This window comes from Dothidotthia symphoricarpi (assembly GCF_010015815.1).
Source record: "Dothidotthia symphoricarpi CBS 119687 unplaced genomic scaffold P153scaffold_4, whole genome shotgun sequence".
In the NCBI taxonomy this organism is placed as follows: domain Eukaryota; kingdom Fungi; phylum Ascomycota; class Dothideomycetes; order Pleosporales; family Dothidotthiaceae; genus Dothidotthia; species Dothidotthia symphoricarpi.
Genome location: NW_022985011.1, coordinates 561711 through 588359, shown reverse-complemented (window position 1 = coordinate 588359; position 26649 = coordinate 561711). Strand labels below are relative to the sequence as shown.

General features: G+C 52.2%; 12 protein-coding genes and 1 non-coding gene across 13 annotated transcripts; 5 read left to right on the top strand and 8 right to left on the bottom strand.

The window, feature by feature from the left end:
* Positions 1-21: 21 nt before the first annotated feature.
* Positions 22-1415, bottom strand: P153DRAFT_382287 (uncharacterized protein; the record flags this gene model as incomplete). Its single annotated transcript, XM_033670127.1, has 2 exons — positions 22-1266; positions 1320-1415. The coding sequence occupies 2 exons, from the start codon at positions 1413-1415 to the stop codon at positions 22-24; spliced, it is 1341 nt and encodes a 446-aa protein (XP_033527056.1).
* Positions 1416-1866: 451 nt separating this feature from the next.
* On the bottom strand, positions 1867-3951 carry P153DRAFT_363956 (ethanolaminephosphotransferase 1). Its single transcript, XM_033667481.1, has 7 exons — positions 3758-3951; positions 3571-3680; positions 3395-3520; positions 3295-3338; positions 3163-3240; positions 2927-3108; positions 1867-2878 (listed from the first exon to the last, which is right to left on the bottom strand). The coding sequence occupies exons 1-7, from the start codon at positions 3804-3806 to the stop codon at positions 2163-2165; spliced, it is 1305 nt and encodes a 434-aa protein (XP_033527055.1). The 5' UTR covers positions 3807-3951; the 3' UTR covers positions 1867-2162.
* Positions 3952-4688: 737 nt separating this feature from the next.
* On the bottom strand, positions 4689-5151 carry P153DRAFT_428739 (uncharacterized protein; the record flags this gene model as incomplete). The annotated part of the gene is made up of 1 exon (XM_033672731.1): positions 4689-5151. One exon carries the CDS (start codon positions 5149-5151, stop codon positions 4759-4761), a length of 393 nt encoding a protein of 130 aa, XP_033527054.1. The 3' UTR covers positions 4689-4758.
* A 17-nt stretch (positions 5152-5168) lies between these two features.
* Positions 5169-5700, top strand: P153DRAFT_169506 (uncharacterized protein). The gene is made up of 2 exons (XM_033662300.1): positions 5169-5276; positions 5330-5700. The coding sequence occupies exons 1-2, from the start codon at positions 5274-5276 to the stop codon at positions 5654-5656; spliced, it is 330 nt and encodes a 109-aa protein (XP_033527053.1). The 5' UTR covers positions 5169-5273; the 3' UTR covers positions 5657-5700.
* A 680-nt stretch (positions 5701-6380) lies between these two features.
* On the bottom strand, positions 6381-9715 carry P153DRAFT_428738 (uncharacterized protein). The gene is made up of 5 exons (XM_033672730.1): positions 9278-9715; positions 8238-9220; positions 8067-8182; positions 7236-8018; positions 6381-7177 (listed from the first exon to the last, which is right to left on the bottom strand). Exons 1-5 carry the CDS (start codon positions 9300-9302, stop codon positions 6658-6660), a joined length of 2427 nt encoding a protein of 808 aa, XP_033527052.1. The 5' UTR covers positions 9303-9715; the 3' UTR covers positions 6381-6657.
* On the bottom strand, positions 9666-10933 carry P153DRAFT_382283 (glycoside hydrolase family 18 protein; the record flags this gene model as incomplete). The annotated part of the gene is made up of 4 exons (XM_033670126.1): positions 9666-10348; positions 10397-10649; positions 10698-10722; positions 10773-10933. The coding sequence occupies 4 exons, from the start codon at positions 10931-10933 to the stop codon at positions 9666-9668; spliced, it is 1122 nt and encodes a 373-aa protein (XP_033527051.1).
* Positions 10934-12453: 1520 nt separating this feature from the next.
* On the top strand, positions 12454-13262 carry P153DRAFT_382282 (uncharacterized protein; the record flags this gene model as incomplete). Its single annotated transcript, XM_033670125.1, has 2 exons — positions 12454-12665; positions 12722-13262. The coding sequence occupies 2 exons, from the start codon at positions 12454-12456 to the stop codon at positions 13260-13262; spliced, it is 753 nt and encodes a 250-aa protein (XP_033527050.1).
* A 1189-nt stretch (positions 13263-14451) lies between these two features.
* P153DRAFT_382281 (uncharacterized protein) lies at positions 14452-16388 on the top strand (the record flags this gene model as incomplete). The annotated part of the gene is made up of 4 exons (XM_033670124.1): positions 14452-15196; positions 15243-15361; positions 15426-15498; positions 15556-16388. 4 exons carry the CDS (start codon positions 14452-14454, stop codon positions 16386-16388), a joined length of 1770 nt encoding a protein of 589 aa, XP_033527049.1.
* A 196-nt stretch (positions 16389-16584) lies between these two features.
* On the bottom strand, positions 16585-18129 carry P153DRAFT_363951 (kinase-like protein). The gene is made up of 3 exons (XM_033667480.1): positions 17973-18129; positions 17314-17917; positions 16585-17253 (listed from the first exon to the last, which is right to left on the bottom strand). Exons 1-3 carry the CDS (start codon positions 18099-18101, stop codon positions 16745-16747), a joined length of 1242 nt encoding a protein of 413 aa, XP_033527048.1. The 5' UTR covers positions 18102-18129; the 3' UTR covers positions 16585-16744.
* Positions 18130-18433: 304 nt separating this feature from the next.
* On the top strand, positions 18434-18517 carry P153DRAFT_t35. Its single transcript has one exon. It is a non-coding gene; the product is annotated as a tRNA-Ala (tRNA).
* Positions 18518-20069: 1552 nt separating this feature from the next.
* Positions 20070-23351, bottom strand: P153DRAFT_309193 (uncharacterized protein). The gene is made up of 5 exons (XM_033664737.1): positions 23215-23351; positions 22351-23166; positions 21953-22303; positions 21817-21903; positions 20070-21768 (listed from the first exon to the last, which is right to left on the bottom strand). Exons 2-5 carry the CDS (start codon positions 23135-23137, stop codon positions 20135-20137), a joined length of 2859 nt encoding a protein of 952 aa, XP_033527047.1. The 5' UTR covers positions 23138-23166; positions 23215-23351; the 3' UTR covers positions 20070-20134.
* A 92-nt stretch (positions 23352-23443) lies between these two features.
* On the top strand, positions 23444-25149 carry P153DRAFT_393624 (uncharacterized protein). The gene is made up of 5 exons (XM_033671251.1): positions 23444-23551; positions 23601-23705; positions 23760-23765; positions 23819-24778; positions 24834-25149. The coding sequence occupies exons 1-5, from the start codon at positions 23493-23495 to the stop codon at positions 25021-25023; spliced, it is 1320 nt and encodes a 439-aa protein (XP_033527046.1). The 5' UTR covers positions 23444-23492; the 3' UTR covers positions 25024-25149.
* Positions 25125-26290, bottom strand: P153DRAFT_333118 (uncharacterized protein; the record flags this gene model as incomplete). The annotated part of the gene is made up of 2 exons (XM_033665554.1): positions 25125-26075; positions 26134-26290. 2 exons carry the CDS (start codon positions 26288-26290, stop codon positions 25264-25266), a joined length of 969 nt encoding a protein of 322 aa, XP_033527045.1. The 3' UTR covers positions 25125-25263.
* Between the last annotated feature and the right edge of the window lie 359 nt (positions 26291-26649).

Sequence of the window (26649 nt, the reverse complement as noted above, 5' to 3'; positions counted from 1 at the left end):
CTACACGGCGAGAGCACCGACTCAGAGAGCTCGTCCTGGAGAGTTGGACGAACGACGCGGTTGACTGTGTGTACTGGCGTCTATTCCCAGCCCAGCGCTCGTTGCCGGCAAAGGATTTGCCACGAACGATAAGGACTCCCGCGAGGTGTTCTGGCTTAGAGACTGACTCAGAGGAGACCGACTGTTCGCAGAGTGTCGGTGGTCGAGTGGGACCACGTCCACGTGAGGTGTCGACTTTATCGGACTTGGTCCATCGCCCTCCACTCTCATTTCTTCCATCGAAACATTCCCCGACCGACCACTACTGTATTCGTGCTTCGGTCTAACCATCTCAAACCCTAGCTGGCTGTTTGCGATGAATCTGGAATGGCGTCCAAATCGGTTGTCCCGATCCTCGTCCTTTTCTTCCCAGAAACTCTCCCACCCCGCGAAGATCGGCAGAGCAAGTAGCAGCACTGGTAAGAACTGCCCAAAGTTCCACTCGCTCTCACTCCCTACAATATTCACAGTAGGCGTGCCCAGTGCCTGTGTGGTTTTGAGGCCGTCGCCTGCCATATAAAGTCCGTAGATGGAGTATATCGGCGCAACGATCCAGGTCCTGAAACTTGCACCAAGCCACCACCACCAAGCTTTGTTCGTTTGTTGTTCCTCTGGTTCGGCGAAAACGTACATGGCTAGGATGACGGCGACATGGCCACCGATGGCGCCGATAAGGAGGGCAGCCCATTTTCCACCGAAAGCGGCGGAGAATCCTGGTCGCTCGCCCTTGAAGAAACAAGCTAAGGACATGGAGAGATCAATATTTGCAAGATCGTAAGAGTATGAGACGAAGGAGGTGTAGCCTAGCAGCCCGAGGTTGCCCAACATGAAAAAGATACGCGGCAGGTTGATCCATCTGTTCTTGACAAAGTAGTTCCGGAGTGCGATGACCGCGAGCAAGTGGGTGACAGTCGTGAGGAACGCGAGCTCAGTAACGATTCGGAAGTGATAGACAGACATCTTGCAGTGCTGGAGCATCGCTGTGAACTGGATCGCAAGACCAGTCAAAAGCTGGGTGTCGCTAAAAGCAAGAAGGTTCTTGCTGAGAACGCGGGACCAAAAGGCCGGAGAGCGCCAGTACGTGGTGTACACGTGTATATGCGGTTCCTTATTTTTGGTGAAGGATCTTCTGTAGAGGTTGACAATAGTGTCATAACGGTCCAGAAACATGACCGCGAACGCGATCACAAAGGCAAGGCAGGTCGCAGCTAAGAATGAAACAACCACCTATGACGAGTTATGTTCTGAAGTGATTGTGACACAAGCATTAAACTACTTACGCCAATTCCAGCGATATCTGGGTTCGCCTCTACATTTTGCCCGCGTAATTGGCAGTTGGGATACTCATCCGCGCAGTCGAACACTTTCCAAGACATGTTGAAGTCAAATGTGCTTGAAAAGAAAATGGGTGGGCAAACGAAGATAAATATGTAGCTGAGAGCTGAACGAACAGTGCAGTAGTCTATGCTGTCAGTCAGCCACCCCAGACGCTATCGTTAGCCTTGCGGTGATACCGGAGTCTGGAATCTGTGGAGAGCCTGGAAGACAAGGCGACCCCAATAATCCCTGTCCCATGTTAATCTACTCTTTTTAACGCATATATTGCTTGCAAACATAGTAACAACACAGTCAGCAGAGGGCGGGTTGTGATCCATCGTGCATGTGCATCTGTGCTTTATTGGTGGATCTGGGGTTGATTGTACTGCGGCTGGCCCATGTGGCACGAGCTCCCGTCGTTGTGCTGCGCAACTCCATAAAAAGAACGCCATGGTCGCTTGATAGCGTGCATTCAGCTGCGGAACTGCAGAGCTGACTGCCCCACCAAATCACTAGTCTACGCCAGAGTTGAAATATAAAAAGCAATAAAGGGAAGCGAAGAGACCTGGCAACGCTCTTCCTCTAACTCCCAGAAACTACAGGTATTAATACGTTCTATTTTGGAATAACAGTCGTCAATATCCGAGCACTTCCCAAAAATTATGTGCGTCTAGATGTCCGTAATCGTAAGGTCGAATGCGTATGATGATTAGGAATGAACCGATGATTTGACCCATCGTGTGTAAATGAATATACGGATATGTGTCGTCGTCGTAATCTGCTCATTAAAAGGCAAACTCGATTGCTCAGTCCACACGGCCCTTATCGGAAGGAGCTGCAGAGGCGGCGCCGTTCGATTTGGCGTTCTTCTCTAAAGTCGCTTTGGGGATTGTCAAGCAGTTTATGCCAAGGTAGTTGCAGATACTCGTGATGACAAGGTGTGCCCATTTTCCGTAGACAATAGCAGCGAAGACGAAGTAGGCGCGAAGGTACCATAATTCAAAGTTCGCAGAAATGGGTCCAAAGGAAGTGCCTGGAATGGTGAAGTACTGGTGATTGACCAGCAACGCTCCTCCTATCATCGGCCACAACATGACTGTCCAGTACGGGAAAGGCTGGTGAGTGAGATGAGCAAGGATAATCTTGGTAGTCATCCGTCCAAAGACCAGCGACATGGTCAGACAGTAGAGGACGAGGTGGTTATCTTCGAGCAGGTGTGAGTGAGGTGATCCAAGCCAGGCCATGGTGCATGCGACAAAGACGACGATTGGCGTCCATTCATACATGGTCGGGGCAAAAGGCTGGTTTCTGGACCGTCTTGCTCGTGCAACATTGACAATGCACGCTGGGAGATGTGCGACGAAAAAGACGAATAGGATGATGGGTATCCATATTTCTTTCAGGGTGACTTCGCCAATCTCTGTTTTGTAAGATGGGAAGTACGTTGCAAGGGGAGTGGACCAGATCTCGGGGCCAAAGTAGCCAGACATGCAGATGAAGAGACACGCAAGTATGAGTCCCTCTGCAAATAGTTAGCAACCGCTCATAGATATGCAAGGGCAGCCCGTACCTGTGGGTCCGTTGAAATAGCCAAGATACAGCGTGTGGGTGTGGTATGTCTCCCAAGTTGAGAAGAACATGGGCAGCACCGGGATCAGAGCGGTGAAGGCGCCAATTTTGGTTGAGCCGTATCCAAGAGCTGCTGTTTCCAAGAGACTGGCCAGGGTGCAGTTTAGGGAGTCTATGCCATGGCTGCGGCTACGTCAGTTTTGGGATATTGGCGCATTGGGCTATTTCATCACGTACTCAAACAGCTCTCCTAACGGGCTTGATGTTCCGGTACGGCGCGCTTGCTTTCCATCGACGTTGTCCATGGTGGAGTACCTGCGTGGCGATGTCAGTACATGCCACAAATGCATTGAATCGGGTGTCCCTTACATCCACATTCCAAATGCGAAGCTGTAGTAAACCCATGATGGCGCCTGTCATGTCGATAAGTTTCGTGTCCCATGTGTGCAACCGGCTATGTGGCACTCACTGGTCCGACGAGATCCGGTATATAGAGCTCTAGCAATGCAATGTTCCCAATGATGAAGAAAAAGCCCAACAATGTGACCAGGTTCGGTGCTATCCAAAGCGGCAGAAGCTCGACGAAGCCATTCCACTAGCCACGCGTCAGATTGTTGTGATTGTGACACGATGCGAGAGTCGTACGTAGTGCTTGAGGATATAGCGGGAGATGTAGGATTTGTCGACGCTCGAATACTTGTATGTTTTGAGGTGCTGCAGCGCATCCTCCGAGACACACTCGTGCTGCGCGGTTTCTGTGCGTTCCAAAAGTATCAGCAAACAATTCTGGTGGCCCTAGAGACTGGGATGACGCGCGCCAGGAGGTTCGTACCTTTGCTCGGCGGCATCTTCGGGCTAGTGACGGGCAGTGGTAGAGACATGGAGGATGTGGGGACACGGAGTATTTATATCAAAAACCTGCGCGACCATGCAACGAGGGGTCCAATGTCTTGTCGCGTCGTGTGGGAGAGACGAAAGCGACCTGGACCACGGGCGTCAAACTTCAAGAGGAAGGAACGGGCCATTCGGTGCCTGCGCCTGCATGGATATTCGTGCCAGGGTTTGCATTACTCGTCATTCTTCTTGGCGCCTCCACGTGAAGCGCTATGGTGTGGCTAACGACGCTTGCTTCAACACCACGCATCCGGACACCAACGGCTGGTCCACGGCTCGGATCGTCATCGTCTCCAGAACGGACAGTAGTGATGATGAGCTTGGGTCACCCCCTGATTCCAATCCTTCGTCACTTATCCACACAACTCGTATCGCCGTTTAGCAGCGCCACAGTGCTTTCAAAACGCATAAGAAAGCGTAGAGTATATTGGCAGATGAACGTTCTTCGACACAGGCAGCTTCAACTCCAAGAAAAACCAGATCCTCGTGACTAAATCAGCTTGGAGACTATCATACAACTGGATTTCGAGCGTTGAAACCGTTAGGCCTACGGTTCTAGACAATGCGAACATCAAATCGACCTTGGTACACAACAAATTGCAATCGCTTATTCTTGTATTCCATTGTTCGCCAGTTGTGGCTGACCTATTTTCATTTTGACATCTCCTCATTCGAGAACTTGAACACACTCCAGGTCACCGTTGCGCGTCTTGTTTTTGTCACTTTTGCGGACCATTTCCTCTGCACCAGACTTCTCACGTCAGTCGCTTCTAACAGCCAAGAATCAAATACTTTCTTCTATTGCATTGCTACACAAATGTCGCATATCACTACTACCAAGCAGACGATTTTCCATCCAATCCAACTCAGCCCTCCCCATTTCTCCCAAACCCAAACACCTCTCTATCACCCCCATCCCCATCCCACAATTCGCAACCCTCAACCCAACGGAAACTGACACCGTCTCGCAACCGTCTCACCATCCGCTCTACACTGCTCGCATGGCGTCTGCGCATCCTGATGCGTGCACCGACGACTAAACGCCTGACACCGCAGACACTTCACAGCAGCGATGCGAGCCTGCATTATCTCAACCTCCTCACCTGGCGACACGGTCGTTGCGGGGGCAGCTGATACATGGGCGGGTCCAGCTGCTGGCTTGGATTGTCCGCATCCCATCTCGACGATCGCATCCTCGATTTTCTCAGTGTTGGGAGCCGGATTGGCGTTCTCTTCGTCATTGGTGGTGTTCGGCTTCTCTTCCTTCTTCTTGTTGAGTGCAAGCACATCGTCGTGCGTGAGGGAGAGAACCGTCGGGTTGAGCCTGAGCATGGTGGTTAGGTGTTTTGCTGTGGTTGTAGGGTGAGTACTTTGCTTGAGCAGTGAATGCTATATTGATTCTTCATGCAGAGACGGACATGAGGTTTTAAGCAGCGATTAAAGGCACAAACTTCATGGTATGGCACATGGTTGTGAATGTCAAATGATAGCCGCTGATGACTTGTGGTAGGAAACTGATTTCACTGTAATGCTGGAGTATGGTGATGGTGAGAGAGAAGCTTCTCCCCTGGACACAGTTGTACTATGGCTCGGTAAGTTGGGTATCACGGTTGCTGTTATCTTTTTGCATCTGTCGACTTCCGCAATCTTGGTGGTTCACTTACTGCGGCAGATTCTCTGCGTTCTGTTGCAAGGCACTGTCAGACCTGAGCAAACATGGAATCAACGAGCCTTCTTTCGAAATCACCATATGAAATTGCAGACGGTAGTTATCGGAACGTTATCCCCCATATCCACACTTCGCGTTACTCAATCCTTCCCATCACCAATGAACTGAGCTGTTCCCACCTTACAGCCTTTGAGTGATGCCATGACCTCTCCAGATTGAAGCATCATGTATCATCGATATTCATGTCATGTACAGCGCAGCAACGACAAAACTATCACATCCCGCCGGCCCTGCATAATACCAAGCCAAATATCAAGTTCAACATCATAACCCACATACAGCTTCTAACCAAGCAATACTTGAAGTTCCTAGTATAACATCTACCTCACGACACTCCATCACCGCTCCCCCTCCGGAACATTAGCCACGACCTTCTCCCGCCAAACCCGCGACGCATCTTCAGGCTGTACATCCTCTCGCTGATGATTGCTCCCCATAGGCGCAGCCGGCGGCCTATGTTGCTCCGGAACGGGAACAATGACGGGCTTGTCAGACTTACCACTCTGAGACTTCAACTTACATACGATTGTAGGAATGTCGGGCAATGCCATTTTAGTATTGAATCGTTGATCGACTGATGTGATGAATGAATGGATAGATGGATGAACGAATGTGGATGGGAAGGATAAGAGAGCGAGGGGAGAGAAGGGTTGGGAGGAGAGGGGAGATAAGTATATTGCCATTCACTTGTGGCTAGGTCTTTGTTGGAGAGGAGCATAGTTACGTGACTGTTGAACACTACGTGGTGCTTTGACAATGTCGATGCTGGAAGGGATGGAGGTGCGTTGTGAATGTCTGTGAACGTGAATGTGCATGTGAATGTGTTGTTTTTCTACCGTGTGCTGAACATCAATGTACTCCGATGTCGACACGTACGTACTACAAAGGACTGTGTGGAGTGTTAGAAACAGCGCGACATGCCAGGTACCTCACAAGCCTATACAACGATGCACCATCACCGTTCGTAGCGTGTATGCGTACCAAGACGTGACAGATACAAAGTCACATGGCAAACTGCAGTCCATGTGAATAAGCGTTTGCTATCGGAAGCGGGCTACTCATCCGAGCAACCGTCCATCTCATTACCATACATCATCCATCATGCCACATCATTTGCCATCCTCGCCCCGACCAAACCCTCTAAACCCCCCAACATCTCTCCTGAAAAACTTCCCAATGTTTTTCAAATTCTCGTTCACACTCGCCTTCGCGTCCTCCGCTACTATCTGCGGCGCCGGACTGCCGAATCGATCCACCCCGTCTCTCGCGGCGTTGACAAGCATGTTGCCCAGACCGGTGGGGTCAAAGCGAGCGCCTGGCACGCCACCGATACTTCCGGCACTTGTGTGTGTAGGTTGCATTTGCATGGGCGTGAGTAGAGGTGAGTTCTCCACCAAATTCTCGTGGTTGGGTGAGGCACGAAAGGCGGCAAAGAGGTCAAGGAGTTGTGTTTGCTCGGCCTTGCGGATCCCCTTGAGTTCGAGAATCTTGCGGAAATTGGTGTCGGACTTGTCGGCGATGTGGATGAGGTAGGCTTGCACGAGAGCTTCTGGGGGGGAGGGGCGGACTTGGAGAGTCTTGAGTAGGGGGTCAATTCTGCTCATGGCTTGGTTTGCACGTTTGACGAAGCTGTAATGATGGTCAGTATTGAGTCTATAAGCGAGAAGGAAGGAGCAAATGGACTTACCCTGCTGGCGGTGCTGTCCCAGGATCCTCGTTGAGAATCGGAAGCTCAGTGAAGCCCTTCTTTAAGACATAGGAATCAAGCAACATCTGCTCCGCACCGGCTTCTGAGATCGGCTTACTTTGTACAATGTTCGCAATGTACGTGGCAGCCATGAGATCGACGACACTATCGCAGAACGCTCGTGCGTATTGCTGCTTATGAAGGTATTTTGTAATTTCGGCTGATGTGTCTTTGACGTGATGCAGGAGCTCCGCAACGTACGAACTCTGGTCACCCACACTTTCGAGCTTGCTCCAGGGTGTGTTGCGCATCTCTCTCCAACTAGGCTCGCAGGCTATCTCAACTTTTCGGACCAGCACACGTACTGTTGCACTAGCAATGCCCATGAAAGCATCGGCCTGGTTCTGCAGGTCGACCTTTGACTTGAATTCCTCGTCGATTCGTCCCTTGATTTTCTCCTCTAGTTGATTGCAGGTAGCATAGCAATAGTCTGCAGTGTTAAGGATGAGAATTGCGTCTTCCAAAGAAGGCCCCTGCGCCCCTGGCTTTTCACCGAGGAAGTAGTATAGCACCTGTCGGCCATACTGATCCAGGTATTTGGCAAACGTGGTAGAAAGCTCCAACAGTCTGGTTCCGGTCGAGAGCTTGGCACATTGCGCCAATGTGAGACGGTAGAAGTGGAATAGCTCTGTCGATGAAGGAATAACAGCTTGGGGTGAGAAATCCTCCTCGGTATTTCTGAGTGGTTGCTGACGGTACTTTGGGATTAGAGTTGCAAGTTGCCTACATAGTTAGCGACGTAATGGAGACAATAGAGGCTGCACAACATACTTGTCCTGAGACTCAACCCAAAGGCTCATGTAAGGCTCGAACGCTTCAGAGATGATCTGAGTAAATCCATGCGGCCTGTCATCCTTGGATGCCATGGTATCGACGGAAGAGCGGGACTGCGTAATGTGAGCAAACAGGTGTGTATCATGTCAGGAGTCGAGGTTCACGAACCTCAGTAGCAAAGCGACGTTCCAGACTGTGCTCGAAGTCTAGTGTCTCCTGTAGACACGAGAGAAGCATGTCCACGTCCAAAGTCTGACCTTCTCCTTTTCGCATCGAACGCTGCAGGATAGCCTTGAAGTCGTCCCGTGTGCCTTCGCAAAAGGAGTTGGCAAGCATGTCATTCACTCTCCAATAGGGTGGGAATATTGAGGCGTGCTCAACATCATATGTCTTCATCATGCGATTGAACCACGAATATCTCCTCGAGATATTGTCTAACGAGCCGGCTTCATCGTTCCCGCGGAAAACCTGTCTGTACTCGCGGAGCTGAGTGTTGCAGTACCAGTTGACAAGGCGTATGCGGGCATGATCACCAAGCGCATCTATGACCAGACAAGCCTCTGCGAGCATAGCCTTGCGCTGCGGAACCTCACTCTTGGCAAACGCAACCTCGAAGTCCTCGCACACCTGCTCGAGCAGCTCGCCCTGCAGATCAGCCACATTGCGACTCAACGTGGCAATTTGGTCTATGGAGCGGTAGCTCTTGAAGTGTGCGACCAGCTGTATGACAGCCTGCAGCAGCTGCGCGCATTCTCTGTACTGGCGCGACTTGCTCAGGCTCCGCAACTGCTCGTAGGCCGTCGTCAGCATTTGTAGGCGCTTGAGTGCCGTCATGGAGAGAGTGAGGTTGCGCTTTGTGCTGTCCAGACGCTTGATATCGGCTGTCATGTCGGTGATGGTCTGCTCCGTCTGCATGGCCCGCTCGCGCACACTCTCGATCTTGGTGAACAGATCGGCCAGCTCTGCCTTGGCCGCCTGGATGCGCTGCACGCTGTCGGCGTCAGAGGCCGACTGTGAGGCGGCGACGTCGACAATGTCCTCGTCCAGATCATCCTGGTAACTGCGGAGGGCCTCGGAGGTGGCTGACACAGACGCGAGCGCTGCGGGGTGCGAGAAGATGGCATTCAGGTGGTCGATGGGGTCGTATTCAGCTGCGTTGGCCGTCAGCGTATTTCCAGGATAGTCAGAGTTCATGTCTGCCGCCGTACCAGAAGTGAAGGAAGGTGCAGGCATGGAGTCCAGTGGAGGCCTGCATTGACCCTGTGCGCTCGCGATTCGCGGCCAGAATTGTTGCAACTGCGGATTTTTCTGGAGTCGAAACTTCAAGGCTGACACTACTTCAGACAAATATCATGGAGTGTCGTGCTTGCACTGTTGGCAATGGAACAAGCTCCAGTTTGGTAATTAGACAGTGGTGTTCATTCGTGTCGTGTAGCTCCATCGCGCTAGTGACACGCGTCGAGGGGCATAGAGCACTGCAGCTGACAAAATCGAGAATACATAGTTGGATCAATGCTACGCTATTATCCTTTTGTAGACCAGCAGGTCTTGCATCTTGGCTTTACCAGTGCTCGAAGCGTTGACACCTCATTGAAATCATTGCGGGAACAATCCCAAGAACCCGTTGTACACCAGACTGCGGTCCTTTTGAGTAAGAGAGCTCACGTCACCCGTCCCAGTCCAATAGAATAACCCACCTAACCCGTTCTGTCGCACGTAGTTCGCTTTCATCTTGACGACTTGTGGGTTGTCGTACGTGACAAACCCTCCATCGCCACCTACACAGTAAGCTGCGCCAACCGCCTCGTCAACATGCTCTGTCGCACCAGGGCGCGGCAAGTCTCGGTACTCAAACGTGCCCTCTTCTCCTGCTGATCCTGAGAACGAGTGTCCCACACCCTGCGTTTCAGTAAAGGATCGGCCATAGGCTGGAACTCCCATTACGATCTTGTTCGCTGGGACACCTTGCCGTACCATATACGAGACTGCAGAGTGGCAGGAAATTGCGGCTTCGGCACTGTGCGGTCTCTGTGGGGTAAAAAGCTGAGCTTGATGACCGCATTTGGCGACCCATGGACCAGAGTAGTCGTACGCCATGAGGTTGATCATGTCCAGATAGTTCGAAGCATGCGCTAGGTTGATGTGCTGTAGAGCCCATTCGCCAGCAGGAAGGGCTGTAGATAGAGTGTATTGTGGAGCAGGCAGATACCTTCGGAGAGCCGCCAGTAATGCGACGTAGTCTTCGCCTTGTTTAGAGTCCGCCGGATGCTCCCAGTCGACTGGTTATCTTTCAGTATTTTGTGTTCGGATGATAAAAACTAACTTACTGTCGATTCCGTCAATTCCAAACTTCTGTACCAGTCCCAATGCAGTTTGGGCAAATCGTTCACGGCGGCCTTGATCTCGAGCCACTTCTGCAAACGGCTCGCTGCCCTTACCGCCACCACCGACAGAAAGCACTACCCGCAACCTCGTATATTTCCGTTTCAACAAGGCAAATGAATTGAGACAGCCTTTTGTTGCTGGAACATCATCGACGCCAGCGACGTCAATCTGAGCATCTGCCCATTCATCACTGAGCTGCACAAAGTCAGAAAGTAATGATATTCATATAGCACCTTAGCGTACGTATACTTCACCATCAGGCTTCACCCTGTATCCATGTTAGTACAAAAACATGAATTGATGGAAAAATCAACATACCAAGCAAAAGCGTAGAAAACATGAGAAATAACATCGAAGTTTAGGGAGGCTGGTGTTTGGTCGCGATAGATGCGCCAATTGGGATAGTAAACGCCGTTCCAGAACATAGCTTGAAGTGGTGTCGAGAAGTTGGTGTCGAGATCAAGCGGGGAGTTCCACATGGCTCGGCTCATCATCGGTCACCGTCATTTGCTAACCGCTTAGCCGCTTCTTCGTCCTGCACGTCAGAGTATGCAGTGGGTGGAGACCGGCAAAAAAGAGCCGAATGGGAAGAGGCGTGAGAAAGAAGCAAGATTTGTGGGAATGTGTTCTTTCTCTGTGGAGTGGCGTAGACTATGCAAATGATAAGCAAAAGAGGTTTGTCGCACTACGGACGTTCGATTGTGTTACATTTATGTGTGCAACTCTGGAGAAACTAAATCGGGTCAACAGCGGCGTACAGTGTGTTATCGAGTTGAATTGTGGTTCGAAAGAGCGGCAAAGACGATCGTATATATAAACTTGAGCAACTGAAAACGAAGCCAGACACTTGGGATTGGAGCAGCCGATCATCGGTCGTAGAAACTAACGACGGCATGAGTTTCCAAGAGGGGAAAGCTTCTCATGCACTTCGGCCATATTCATCCCATTTCGTATCGATTCTACGGTCACGCCCAGACGAGAAACTCCGTAGCACGGAGAGCGTGGTGATTCCAAATACTGGATTGGTACTGAAAGTAGTGCTGTAGTTAGTAGTTTAAGTCCGCCCAGATTGACAACGTCGAGGGGTATTGAGATATCATCGTCACGATGTCTCAAATGCCCAAATACGTGGTTGAGAAGCCAGATCGAGTTGTAACGTAGAGTACGTAAATCTCTCCATAAATGAATGTAACATTGAGAAGAGTGGAGTATTCATGTGGAGGGAGGTCTGCATATCAATGCCTCGAGTGGGAGCGAGAAGAAGCCACAATTACTATTCCGACGATTACACAGGCAGGGAAAAGCTTCCGTATTTCTAGATTGTACACGGGATGTAGACATGTAGACCCCAGCTGCGTGTGACAGTTGTGACTGGGGATCGATTGACTGGAAAAACGGGGTGGTGTCGAAAAGTCTCATACGCCGTAAAGAGGGATCCAGTTAACATGTGAGGGCTCGGGATTATGTCCGACTTGATTGATAGCGTGGAGGCGTGTACGAATGGCGTCAGAATAGTGTCCATACAGAGCTGTATTAACGGATTGGAGAAAGCGGAGTGCGAATATGCTGGGCTAGCAGGTCTCGCGATGTCACGGCTGATCAACCTTCGGCTTGATTAAAACGTAGGAGGGTCACAAATGGCTGGGACTCTACACTTGGCAACATGCGGAGCGGGATGCAGCCATGGGTAAGGTGCATGAATGTGGATGCACGACAGATGATCGACTAGGACGGCGGTGAAATCTCTTGGCGAGCACGTCCTACATTCGTAGCGCGACTTCCTTCAATCGAGCTCCCGCGAACGACAACGCGATCACATCACCACTAACTCTGTTGCGATCGACCCGCTCATTACTTGCATATCTCCCACCCCTACACTATACTCTCGACCCATTCTAAACCTGAGAAGATTATCGTTCAGCCTATTGGCTTGGTTCGGAGTTCCGCTACTTTATTGTAGAGTTAGCCTAGATACTGCGAATATCGTACGACCGTTATCATGACGGATGTACAGAGCCCAGCTGCGCCTGACCAGATGCTGGAAGAGGCCGGGAAGGCCATGTATGACTTCAATTTCAGCGACTTTCTTCGACGTGAATACCGCTTTGGCCTCGATCCTGACCGGCCATCATGCAAAGCGTACATGCAAGGACACTGCCCACTGGGAAACCGGTGCCCAGACAAGCACCATGTATCGTCATCCTACAACAAGTGCGTAGCTAGCCATTGACGATCCATGTGGTTATGCAAGCTGACTTTGTCTCTAGTCTGGTGTGCAAGCATTGGCTGCGCGGTCTCTGTAAGAAAGGAGAAGCGTGCGAGTTCCTTCACGAGTACAACTTAAGACGAATGCCCGAATGTTCGTACTATGCCCGCAATCAGACGTGTTCCAACGGCGACGACTGTCTGTACCTTCACATCGACCCCGAAGCCAAGCGACCATCGTGCCCGCACTACGACCGTGGCTTCTGCCCACTGGGCCCACACTGCGCACTCAAGCATAATAAAAAGGATAAACTATGTCCGTTCTATCTATGCGGCTTCTGTCCTCAGGGACCGACTTGCAAGATTGGCGGACACCCAAGATATCCCACGGATCTCAAGAAGCCAGAGGTGCGCGTTGAGAAGACCGCAGAGGAGCTCGAGGCCGAACGCGCAGAGCGAGAACGTGAAATGATGAGGAGGGAAGAGGAAGAGCGAGAACGCGACGAGAGGAATGGACACCAGGGAGGTGGACGGGGTTTCAGAGGTGGCTGGGACCGCAAGAAGCGAGGAGGTAGGAGAGGTCGGGGACGGGGAGGATATTGATCAGCACACGTCATCACACCAGGAGGAAGAGAGTCCAGAGGGACAGCAAAAGGCATTACAACGAGTGAAGAGGGAGGCTGACAAAATGCCCAAAAGATACCCAGGAAGTTGGATAGTGAGCAGTAGCGACTGAGGGAAACCAGATGCTACGCCTGGATCCAACACCAGGCTTTCATGCCACAGTGCATATAGTCGATATGACTCGAAGGGATGCAAAAGAAACTCTCACGATCGAACATCAGCCGATGCGCTCAAGACTTGGATGAACTCCCGGTTCAGGTATTTAGGATTCTTCGATGATTGTGCTTCGCAACTTCAACGTACGCCTGGCTAAAATGCAGTGCAACCGGGGTTGCACCATCTTGATAATCAATAACCACAGACGGAAGAGATTAAGCTCGATAACCGAGCAGTAAACGATATAAGCAAATCATGAATTGTCACTCTAAGACTCTACCATTATTCTTGCTTCATCCTCGACAAATCTATAGTCTTAATATCAATATGTTATGCGAAGTTTCTCATACGCATGGTCACCATCGTTAGGCTACTCTTGTGCTGCGCGTCTCATACATCTAATCACACTACAACCCAAATTAGGTAAACTGTAACGTCGTATAAATCACCTCTAGTCTGACTCTTACACAAGCCTCATGACATCTAAATGGACACGCGTGCACATTTGATGTGTAATATGTCTCTGCTCAATTCAGCTAGACACGATTCCCCACTACGGAACCACGGCACTCCCGCAGCCACATAGGACACCGCATCTCGAATCATGACTCTTTCTCAGCGTCAGCTATGTTCACACTCGCCGAAGTTCCGATGAGAATGACGGTGAAGACTGTACTCCACGTGCATTCGGAAAAAGGTGCTGCCTGTCAGCGTATCAGCCGCACATTGCAGCGTGCCGGAGCCGTGGCTGAGCGTGGCGCAAGGTTGCTGATCACAGACCGAGTATTCAGTTGCCCCGTTGCCTGTTGGATGGATGTTGGCTAGCGCTGAAAGCTGCTCTTCTCAGAACTGCTGCTTACACTCCATCTATTCTTGCAACGTTCAGATCAGTTTTGGGTGTAGAATTTGCGTCTTGCCAATCGCTTATAAGTCCTTCTCCACAGTCCCGTTCCTCTCGTCTGCAGCTTGTTTTATTCGTTCGTATTACTTTATATCAATTTAAGAAAAGAATATGCCTGACGATCAACCTTGGGGACGACGCCTTGTCGTCTGCTGCGACGGTACTTGGCAATCCAGCGTTAGCGGTAGAGAGAACGTCCCGTCAAACGTTACCAAGCTTTGCCGTCTCATTGCACGTATAGGCCTTGAGCGAGATAATCCGTCGAAGAAATGGCACCAAGTCGTCTACTACGACAGTGGGATAGGGACCGGTGATATAAGCCAATTTGAGTCTGGGTGGCAAGGTGGAACAGGGGCCGGCTTAGCAGAGAACGTCATCGAAGCCTACAATTTCATCGTCATGAATTATGAGCCTGGTGATGAGATCTTCTGCTTTGGGTTCTCGAGGGGTGCGTATACGGCAAGAGCTGTGGCTGGGTTGGTGTCGGATATCGGCGTCATGCGACCAATCGATATGGAGTTTTTCCCGGAAGTATACCGCGCGTATACGACGAATGAAAAGGGGTTTGAATTTCGCGAGACGAAGGCTTGGGAGTGGTTTGTTAAAGGCAAGCTCAGTAAAGAGGGGGAACAGTTGGAGAAGGCGGGCACGAAATTTCTAGACGATGAGAAGTTCCAAGCGGAGGTTTGGGAGATTCCTCCGCATGGAGAACTTGCTATCAACCCTGCTAGTAGGAGAGTCAAGGTTGTTGGCGTGTGGGATACTGTTGGAAGCTTAGGTGTACCTGACGTTATCGGCATTGACAACGCGGACAAGCGGCTTCAGTTCGGCTTCCACAATGTCAAGTTGTCTCAAAGTAAGTGTATGATGTGTCACTGAAGACTAGGACTAACTAGTAGCAGATATTGAGCATGCATACCAAGCGTTAGCTTTGAACGAACGCAGAGAATCTTTCCGTCCGACGCTGTGGTACATTCCTTATGGAATGACGGAAGATGTCCCTGATTTGAAGCAAGTATGGGTACGTTAGCCATCAAACAGATTTTTGTCAACAAGATATGTGCTGATAATACTCTGGCCTACAGTTCCCCGGCGTTCACATCAATTGTGGAGGAGGGTCCGACGACTGCCAGAAAGACATGGAGGGCGACTTGGAAAGTCAGTATAGCTACGCCAACCACCACAAGCTCCAAACAAGACTAACAAACATCCCAGATATCTCCATGGCTACCCTAACATGGATGCTACAATGTGTCTCGCCCTTCCTAACAATCGACAAATCAGCTTTCAACGATTACCTCCACAAGCACCAGCAATGGCTCAACAAAATCCGCTTCGCATGCACATACCACCACACAAAGAGTGAATCCACCGCCCAGCGACTATGGCACAAAGTGCCCAACATCCTCCACTTCAACGAAACACCCGACGCGCTCATCCCCACTCCCCGCGACCCACCCCACGCCCACAAGACATTCGACTACGGCTGGGGCATAGGCCCGCTCAAAGACCCCTTCAGCGGCATCTACTACCTCAACGGCACGCACCCGCGCGACCCAGGCCACGAAGCAATCGAAGCATACCACCCCAAAGCCAAAGAGCAGCAGTGGACGCCCCTCACCGACCTGGGCAGAACGCACGAATACATCCACCCCATCGTCTACCACCGCCGGCTCGTCCGCGGCTGGGACGCCTACTCGCCGCTCCGCCAGGGCTGGACGCGCATGCACAAGCGCCTCGAGGACGACAATAAGGAGCGGTTCTGGTGGTACAAGACCAGCGAGGCGGACGAGGCGTTCAGGGACGGGAAGCCGTATAAGGCGTTGCCTGAGTGGGCTATTCTGCCCGAGGTGGGGACGCCCGGGCCGAAGAACTACGAGAGGGAGTGGTATCGGATGTGTGAGAAGTCCGAGGCGACGGTTCGTGCGCTGGCGAAGGCGCGGGATATCGATCAGGTGGATGGGTTGGGGCGGCCGGACTTTTTGAAGAGCTTGGATGTTGATATTGATTTTGGGGTAGGGAAGAGGGCGACGAATCAGTGGCCCTGATGGGGTTGGAGAGGATGTGATGTGGGGACATGGGGGTTTGAAGCGGAATGTGGATGTTTGGTGGTTTTGTAGGTTTGTCAGATTATTGTTGGTTTTTCACTTCCTCCATGCTGGAACGGAAATTCCTTGGTCATGGGTATGAAACTTGGGAGCACATGAATTGCATAGACGAGACTTTGTAAGATGGATGAAATAAGGGGTATAAATTGCAGAAATCCAGACTGTTGCCTGGTCGTTGTGAAAGATGAACAAGTATAGCACTTTCCTCTTCATCAGCACATACTCCACGAGGAAACCGGCCATACCTCTGTTCCCAACAAGCTTCGTCGAATCATCAGCACCAGCACCATCACCATCTAACCATCCGCGCCATCCTCTGGTAAATCGCGCAACACCCTCTCGACCAGCGAAATCAACTGGTCGACATCCGGTCTATCCCCCGGCTCGAGCCTCAAGCACTGCCTCACCACCTCCTTGACCCCATCGCTAATCGCCTCCTCAGCAGCGGGTTGTTTCTGCTTGCCCCTCTGCGGGCCCTCGTCAGGGAACCGCCAATCGCCGCCCAGCACGCAGATACTCAGACTACCGCCCGTCTCGTCGCTGCGGGCCTCGAACGGCGACTTGCCCACCAGACAGGCGTACAGCGTGCAGCCCAGCGACCATATGTCTACTTTTGTGTCGATGACCGAGTCTGTTTTTACGTCGAAGAGTTCGGGGGCGCGGTACGGCATTGTCGAGTGCTCGGCGGCGAGGTCTTGGACTTGCAGTGCGAGGGAGCGGGACGTTATGGGCGTTGGGCTTGCGGCGAGGGAGCCCAGATCCATCAGGATGGGCGTTGTGCCGTCGTCGTCTATCATGATGTTGCCTGGTGCGGGTTAGTAAAGGTTCGTTTGAGCGTGAGACTACGTCAGAATGGCAAACATACCGGGCTTGATGTCGCGATGCGCGTAGGCTCTCGCGCCACCTGGTGCTATGCCTTCTGCCTCCATTGTGATCTCGCCTTCCATCAGCGGCTCGGCTTCCTGCTCCGAGTCGTCGTCATTCTCGCGATGCCGCCGGTTGGGCCGCATCTCCATGCTCTCTGCTGCGTGCGCGTCTGCTTTCGCGCCCGCCTTCCTCACACCCTTCGCCTTGGCCTCGCTTTTCGCGCCCCCCGGCCCGCCCTTGACCTTGTACTGGTGCATAGCCTTGAGCGCCTTGCACACACCCAGGAACAACACCATAAGCCTGCGCTCAGGGAACTTTGCGTGGTTGACCAGATTCGCGTTGATCATGTCCTGGAGGTTGCCGCGGCGGTAGTACGGGAGCAGGATGTAGACTGTATTTGCAGACGAGTCTGACTTGTCTTTTTCAACCGCATAGTCGATCGAGTGGATGATGTTCGGGTGCGGCGCGAAGAGCGTGTAGGCTTCTACTTCCTTCAGCGCGAGACTGACGCTTTCCTGGCCGAAGGGGCAGCGGATCTTCTTGAGGGCGAGCAGCTGTTGGTTGGCGTTGTCTTGCACGAGGTACACGTAGGAGAAGCCGCCCTGGGGATGTCATTAGCTAACGTAGGGCGAATCGAGAGGAGAGTAAATGGCTTACCTCGCCCAGTAATCGCAGGATCTTGAAGCTCCGGCTGTTGATCTTGAGCTGTGGCGAGCTGGGGAAGCACACCATACAGTTTGTGAACGAGTAGACCACATCTAGGAAATAGGTGCCTAGCGACCCCATGGTGTTGGTTGGTGTGGCTTGTTTGTGTAGCTGTTGACAGCTTGAGAGGCGCGCAATGCTAAGTTGCGAACGTGGAGATGTAGCCGGTCGTCAATGGATGCTTTCGGAGGAATCGGAAGAGATTATCCACGATCAATCTAAAACATAAGTTCATAAGGTAACGTGAGAGCAGTGCGACGACGCGTAACCGTGTTCGCAGAGCTGACGGTTGTTCGGCGGGAGCTAAGGCCGGACGCAGTGGCTGTGTGAATGCGATGACGGTTATGACAGGCCGCGATGTTTAACCAACAATATGGAGTTGTGACTTGCTCCTACTTACATCAAGATCCAAAGGGCGCTTGGTCTAGGGGTATGATTTTCGCTTTGCACTACACGGTGATTGTGAACGGTCGTGGGTTCAATTCCCACAGCGTCCAGATCTATTTTTTGCTCGGCGTTTTGCCGCCATTTTGCAGCCTTTTTGTCCACCGTCCCGTCTTTCCATCTCCTAATTTAGGTAGACATCACAACACGTGACGGGCTTCACCCAACATGTGGGTGCAATTCCCACAACGTCCAGATCTTTTTGTCGACCCTTTTGCTCGTTGCTCTGTCCAGATTGTCTTTTGCGTCAGCAGCGTTGATAGGCAGCGTTTGATTGATTTTGCTTCGCTCCTGGTAGAGTTTGTTGTTCAGGTCAGAGGGCTGGACATAGGCAGAAGCTGTTGGGTATGTCTCGATGTATTTCAGGCTGTGTACAGGCTGGCCAGTAACCATGTTTGAAGAATACGTTAAAGCACAGCAGCGTGAATCCTAAGCTTTGTAGATGTCGTATATTTCAGAAGAGGCAAATCGATCGTCCGCTGTGTCCTGCCATGAGTTCGAGGTAGCTCGTCGTGACACGTTGCAAGGGAACAGGAGCATACGTGACATCAAGGCGACAGCTGTTATGCCTACACAACACATGGGAAGCAACGATATTCTTTTGACAATGAGACACAAGAGACAACATCTCACAAGCATCTAATATGGCGTTGTACGGCTGATGGATTGCAACCGCTTCCACCTCCATCCACCATCCCAACTACCGATTTTCTTCTTCAACAGCAGCGCCTAAGCGCCACCCGTCAACGAAAAAACATGGCACACACGCGGTGAGCAGTCCAGCAAAAATTGCCCCAGTGAAGCCCCCGAAGGAGATTCATACTCAGACCTGTCCTCGCTGTACAATGAAGCAGATCCAAGCAGATCGACTGAAAGCTTGAGCTCAGTGATCCCAAGAAGGTAAGTATGAGGTCGTCAGAAGGGACACGGGATGGAAGGTCTTTTATACTCCGAAAGACTTGGCGCGCTAGATGAGTGGGGACGTAAGCTTGCCCGCGGGATGGCTGGACTTCGGGGGTTTCGGGAAGACTTCGGTGGTTGGCGGTGGAGTCGGAACTTCAGGGTGTCCGATATCTACCGTTTGGTGTGGAAGTCTACGTCTCCACCTCTCATATGGCGGACGAATAAATGCAAAGTATTCAGTGTGTTGGAGCGAGAATCATCGACTACTTTGTACATGTCCCTCGCCCCTCGCCCTTTACGCACACAACGATGTGGCTGGTGGCCCCAGAGCGATAGTCAATTCGTATTTTCACCATAGCTGCACAGAACACACTCTTATTGCTGAACGACATCCGTTAGATCCCTCTGTTGCAGATAATGAGCTGTAGAAAGTTCAGGCGATGCTCTAGTAAGAATTAAAAGCCCACAGTAGGGTTTGCTCAATACGCACTCTCGTTCCGCGTTATCAATTGTCATGGCCTTTGGGATCTTGTATGTGGAACGTGGAAGAATGACTAATCGACTTGCCGTCTCTGTGGCGTGTAGAGGACGTGTATACTTCATTTTCTCAAGAATGACATTGTGTCGTTCTGTATTTCTATCCAAGTAAGCTGTCAGTTATTGAGTCTTCAGTACAGTCGGGGCTGTTGAAATGGGGTAGGTATATATTTTCTGTAGCACAGTCACCTCAATGAGAACGCATTCGAGTCTCGTCGAGTAATCTACCTTCAATAATCCATCAGCGCGCCCGCCATCCTCCGCTGATACTTCTCCACCACCTCCCCACACCGCACCACCACACCAGCCGCCAACACCCTAACCCTCTCATCCTCCTCGCTCCCCGCCCCCAGCCCATCAAACACCATCTTCACCCACGCCTGCGTCTCCATCAACTCCTTCCCGTGCTCCGTCGCCACCCGCTCCTTATTCTCATTAGTCTCCAGCAACATCAAGAAGCCGAACAACACCGCATTCAACACCGCCTTGTCTTTCCCCGCCAGCCCGCGCACCGAGAGAAGTAGATCCCAGAACTCGCGCGTCATCTGCGGCAACGACAGCGTGTTCGGGCCCGACGCATTCAACAGCAGAGACAGCGTCTGCAGAAACGGCGGCAGAAGGTGCGTGGACGCGTAGATCGAGTCGTTGCTGTTGCGGACCTGCAGCCACCAACGGCCGGACAGCGGGAAAAAGAAGTTATCCGCGACGACCTGGGCGAGGGCGTTTGGGATGGGCTTTTGCCGCTTCTTCTCGACCTCCATGCGCGAGCTGAAGGTGCGCACTTTGAGGATGTTGGGGCCGGTGAGCTGGTCCGCGGCTTGTGAGGCGAGCGGGGAGAGCATGTCTCGGGCCATGCTGCTTGTGAGTTTAGATACGGGGCTGGTGTTTTGGTTCGCGGTGTACATCTTGTGGAGATGGGGTGGGAGCTGTTTGCTGGGGAAGGACGGCTTGGGTGGGATGAGGTTGTCGGTTGATGAGTCCTTTACGCCAGCAAGTTCACGCGCCCCAAGACCAAGCGTTGTGAGCATGGCGATGCGTTGGGTGAGACTGTAGTCGCCGGAGAAGAATGAGCGTGCGAACCACTGCGCCATTTGCGCTGGCTTAGCGAGTAACACAGCGATCAGAGCTTGTTGTCTCTGCTGGGCGAACTCTTCCAACTCTGAGTTGTCCTGTAGACCCGTGAGGATGGTGGCGAGTTCTTCCAGATGGTCAATTACTTCAGTGCCAAAGTTTGCTTTGCGCCGGATAAGAGATGCGGCGGTTGCGAGTGCAAGTTCATGCCGATCATAGTTCTCTTGGTCGCGCAGCCCTGCGATGAGATCTCGGATGTAGACAGGTGCAGTGGGTTTGTTTCGGGTGACAGCTTCGGGGTCGTCGGTCTCGTCTTCTGGGTCGGAATCTGGCTTCTCGTAAGACAATAGATCGCCATCCTCGTCTTCCGATTCAGAAAGAATCTCGACGACACGAGGACCCTGGATTTCTGTGATGGCTGGCCCTTTCGACGGTTTCAGTGCTGATTTTAGAATTCGGCCAGACTGCTTGGTTAGAGGTTTCGCTTTGTCTTGTGCTTTCAGGTCGGATGTGCTTCCAAGCTTATCGTTCACTTCAGTGAGACGTTGGTACCATCTTGCCTCCGTAATATCAGCACCCTCAAGTTCGATCTTCAGTTGAAGCTCTGGCTTGTCAACCATCTTTGAGATAGCAATACCAACTGCAATACCCAGAAAGCGGGCTCGCGGTGATGAAGCGCCGATGCGGTTTGACATTCCGTTAGTGTGGTATGTGGACTTGGCCATCATGGTCAGAAACATGGCTTGCGATCGCTGGACATAGCCACAGCATAGTGCCAAAGTTTGAGCGAGAGCTAGAGATTGTCAGACTAAGTTGTGTGCGAAATCGTGTTTTGAGGTACCTTCTTGCTGCACGATAGGCGTATGTTTTATGTAGACGGAGTCTCCGAAAAGTCTTATGCTGTTTTCCAGCAAGGTATGAATCTTGTCTGCTTCCCATTAGCGTTTTGACAAACACTGAGTTGTGGTCAGACTGACCGTCGTCTTTGGATAACGCAGCAATGACGCTTCTACGGGCGGCGAACGACTCGCTTAATGAGGGAATCGTCGATTTCGCGAGTGCGGAGACAAGATGCTCCTTCAAGACATCGTTGTCCTTTGTCAGGCTGTATAGTAGACCAGCAACACTGGATATAGGTTTGGATGCTGTAATTGAGGTATCTTCTTTATCCACCATAATTGACGGAAAGTACTGCTTGTCCACGAAAGCGATCACTGCATTGAGAAATTTCCGTTGCTCAAAAGTCTTCATTCGGGACATGAAGTCCCTGAGAGTCTCGATGCGGTCATCGTCAATGAGAATGGAGCAAAGAGAGCCCACAACACGATCTAGTCGGTTAGAAAAGAACAAAGATCTCCACATCGAATAAACTCACCACTATATCCCAGCGTCAACGACTTTGAGCAGAGCTCCACAACAGCCGTAGAGTGCTCTTCACTCTTGTCGTCGCTCTTCATCAGAACAGCAATATTGCGGCCCAACCAAGCCGCAAACCTGGAACCGTCCGCAATCCAGCTGCCGTCTCTAGAACTCTCGCTCTTCTTCAACACATCTTCGGCTTCGGCCGCAATAGACAGTATCTTTCCTGATGCCGTCTGCGATACATACTCTTTCCAGATCAACGTCTTCTGCATTGCGTTCTTGCCATATTTTTGAATATCATTCAAGACAAAGCTTGATGTTGCATCGTCACGCAGCACCCCATCAAGTACGTCGAAAAGATCTTCTATATGCTCTGAAGTATCGCGCGCAGTTCCAGGACCCTTCCTTTGCCGACTGTCTGTGATGAGAGACCGCAGTCTCGTGGTGATATGTCCAAGGCCTGTAGGATTACGAAGGATTCTAGCGAGCTGAGCGGCTTGAGGTTTTGACTCTTTCAACGTTCTCCAATAGCTCGGTATCGTGGTGTTGACGAGTTGATGGGCTATACTCGCGAACAACGGTCCTGGTAGTAAGAGGTTCACCCCGTCAGACGTCAGGTATGTTAAGACGTTGTTGACAGTCCCCCAATCCGGTTCATTCTTCAATGCTTCCAATGCTGAGTCTGTAGATTTGATGGAGATTGCATCTCGAACTTCCAGGTTTTGAATCTTCTTCGAAAGAGGCTCGACGTCCTTGGTCTTCACCTTTTTGGTGGAGATTGGTGTGAGGAAGTCAGTCATGTTTCCGATTCATCCAAGAATCGGAGATTCTGCACCATGTCAGCCAGGCTGGACAACCTCAACATGCTCCCACTTACTATTCAGGAAGCGTGAATCAGTCTAGAATCATATGTAAGCGACTGAATATTCTATGAATTTCTCTGACTATGAAATGATCCCATCGTGAAATCGCGCGACGTTGACTTGTTCGGTGAGTTTGCTTCGTTGATGTTCGTTGCAGGTTGCACGCTCTCAATCGGCAATTCTTGCCACAAACAACAACGCGTCCACTAGCGTTTCTAGCTTCCAGCCGACAGATGCCTACATCGTTTGCTCAACTTGACTTGTCTTCATCCTCCTCACAACACACAAGATAATGGCGGTTAATGTAGATACCGTTGCTTCCGCCTCGACGGCAGGTCCACGAGCACGATGGTCAGCTCAATATTCCAAAATCTGTTCATCAGCTAATCTTGTGATTTAGGAAGTACCTCGACAACATCCTCACACGGACGGGCCCATTCACGGACGAGGATTCTTTCATGCCGGGAGAGCCAGCCATAGAGACTCTAGATAGGGCAAAAGTACTGTAGGTCAAAGGCGAGATTTTGCCATCAGAAGAATCAATACTAACAACCTGCAGAGTCATGTGAGTTTATTGACTATCAAACCTAACCCACCATTCACCTGACAATTTTCCAGCGGAGCCGGAGGTCTAGGTTGTGAGATTCTCAAGAACCTCGCTCTCTCGGGCTTCAAAGACATCCACGTGATCGACATGGACACCATCGACGTCAGCAACCTAAACCGGCAATTCCTCTTCCGCCACGCAGACGTAGGGAGTTACAAAGCCGAAGTGGCCGCGCGCTTCGTCGAAAAGCGCGTCAAAGGCGTGCAGATAACACCTTACTGCGGGAAAATCCAGGACAAAGATGAAGCGTACTACATGCAATTCGCCATGATAGTGTGCGGGCTGGACAGCGTCGAAGCCCGACGCTGGATCAACGCCACGCTCGTCGGCATGGTCGACGAGAACAACCCAGACTCGCTGAAGCCGCTGATCGACGGCGGGACAGAGGGCTTCAAGGGCCAGGCCAGGGTCATCCTCCCCACAATGACAAGCTGCATCGAATGCCAACTCGACATGCACGCCCCGCGCGCCGCAGTCCCACTGTGCACACTCGCCACCATCCCCCGCCAGCCCCAGCACTGCATCGAATGGGCGCACATCATCGCGTGGGAGGAGGAGCGCAAGGACATGACGCTCGACACAGACGACCCCGAGCACATCACGTGGCTGTACCAGAAAGCGCTGAAGCGCGCCCAGGAATTCGACATCCCCGGCGTCACGTACTCGATGACGCAGGGCGTGGTTAAGAACATCATCCCCGCTATTGCGAGCACAAACGCCATCGTGGCTGCTAGCTGCTGCAACGAGGCCTTCAAGATCATGACGAATGCGAACCCTTTCCTGGGCTATCCCGAGCGCGAGAACTATATGATGTACACGGGCGACGATAGCGTGTATACGTATACGTTTGAGCACCAGAAGAAGGACGATTGTCCTGTGTGTGGGGCTGGCAATATCGCTCGCCCCCTGCAAGTCAGTCCGAATGCCACGCTGCAGGACTTCATTGACGGGCTGGCGGAGCGACCCGAGGCGTGAGTTTAGTCCATAAAATTTCATGATATGCACGGCTGCTAACTGTTATATCAGACAACTTAAGAAGCCGTCCATCCGCACAGGTGAGAAGTCGCTGTACATGCAGTTGGCTGGCCTGGAGGAGCAGACGCGCCCCAACTTGGCCAAGAAGATGGGTGAGCTGGTCGAGGAGGGCGAGGAGCTGCTTATTACGGATAAGTCGTTCCCGACACAGTTCAAGTACAAGGTGGTCTTCCAGAAGTGAGGCCCGTGTCGTTTATCATCGGACGCGGTCTATGGTTATGAGCATAGAAGGACGCAGAAGTAGGGCAACGCATCACAGCACTGACATTCGAAGAGGGATGTAGATGGGCTGATAGCCTCGAGTCTGATCGTATAGCATAGAATCTGACGAATCTAACGGCTCCTGACACATGTTGACGTCTTCCTACCAAACACAGTGCCATTCAGTGGTCGTACAGTAGTCATATACATATCCCACTTCTCACCCACTCTTCTCCTTCAAAGTATTCTCCTCCTCCTCCCCAAACGGTTCGGCATCCCCATCCAACACCCTCCTAACCTTCAAATGCGCCGCCGCGCCATGCATCCCCACAACACCGATCCTCCTCTCCAACGCACCCCAAACCTGCACAGGCGGCACCTCCCCCCTAAACAACTCCCGTCCAGCATGCACAAGCTCATTCGCCGCAAAGCTCCCCGGAGCATACTTGGGCTCGTACGGCACGCGATCCCACTCCTTACGCTGCAGCCGCAGAAGATGGTGCACCATGCCGTCCGAGAGCGTAGACTCGACCTTCACGTCAGCAGGGGCCATGCGCGCGGCATTCCCACCGTCGGTTTTCCGCTCGCGCTTCTTGGGGCGGTCCTCGTTGCCGCGTCCGGGCCCGCCTTTGGCTCCGCGGTCGCCGCCTGGGCCGGCGCCGCGGCGGTCTTGACGGGCCTGTAGGTTTGGTCCGCGCGGGCTGGGCGCGAAGCCGGGAAGCATGGGCTCGCGGGTTATCCTGAGCTTGTTGGGGGCGCGCGCCATCGTGCCTGTGGGGGAGGTGGTGCGCGGTGTTCGGGGCCCTTTTGCGAGCTTGGCGGGGCGGGGGGCGCCGCTGGAGGGGGTGGCGTCGGGGGTGGACGCAGCTGGGTTTTCTGAGCTGGGCTGGCGGCGGGGAGGTGGTGCTGTTTGGCCGCTGGGGAAGTTTCCTCTTGCGAGGCCGCCGGGGATGATACGCCGGTTGGGGAGACTGGCGATCTGCTTGAAGGCGGCGGCATTGCGGGCGGTGCGGGAGTTTGGGTTGGCAGGAGCTGGTTGGGTGTCAGAGTTATGTATCAAGGCAGGCGATTGAGCGTGCGGGGGACGTACTGGGGGCAGAGGGAGCAGCACCGCTGGGCTGCTGGTCGTCTTGCCTCTTCACCGAGACGTGGAGGGCTCTCGACGAGCACTTTGACGTCGCTACTACATCTCCTGCGAGCGAGCGCCGCAGCACGCCTACCGAGGGGCACATGTGTCGCTGGTACATGGCGGCGATTGGCATAATCGGGCGGTATTGGTGTACCTCCAACTTTTCGACATCGTGAGGTCTTGGCACACGGATCGCCCGCCGCGCCACGTGCCCACGTGCCCAACGTTTATCTTCTTTCACTCCACGATCTCATCTTAAGTGGTTCTCGCACAGACGTATAATTACCCCGCTGCCCTTTCGTCCTGTACACGCCGCGATCTCACTTCTTTTTACCCGGACCAATCTCGATTCAACTCAATCAGCGACCACACAACAAGCACACACCAGCACAACGGTGACACGACAGCAACAGCCAGCCATTCCTTTTGCCCCAATCCCCAGCCAGCCTACTTCAGCACAAAGCCACTCATTTACCC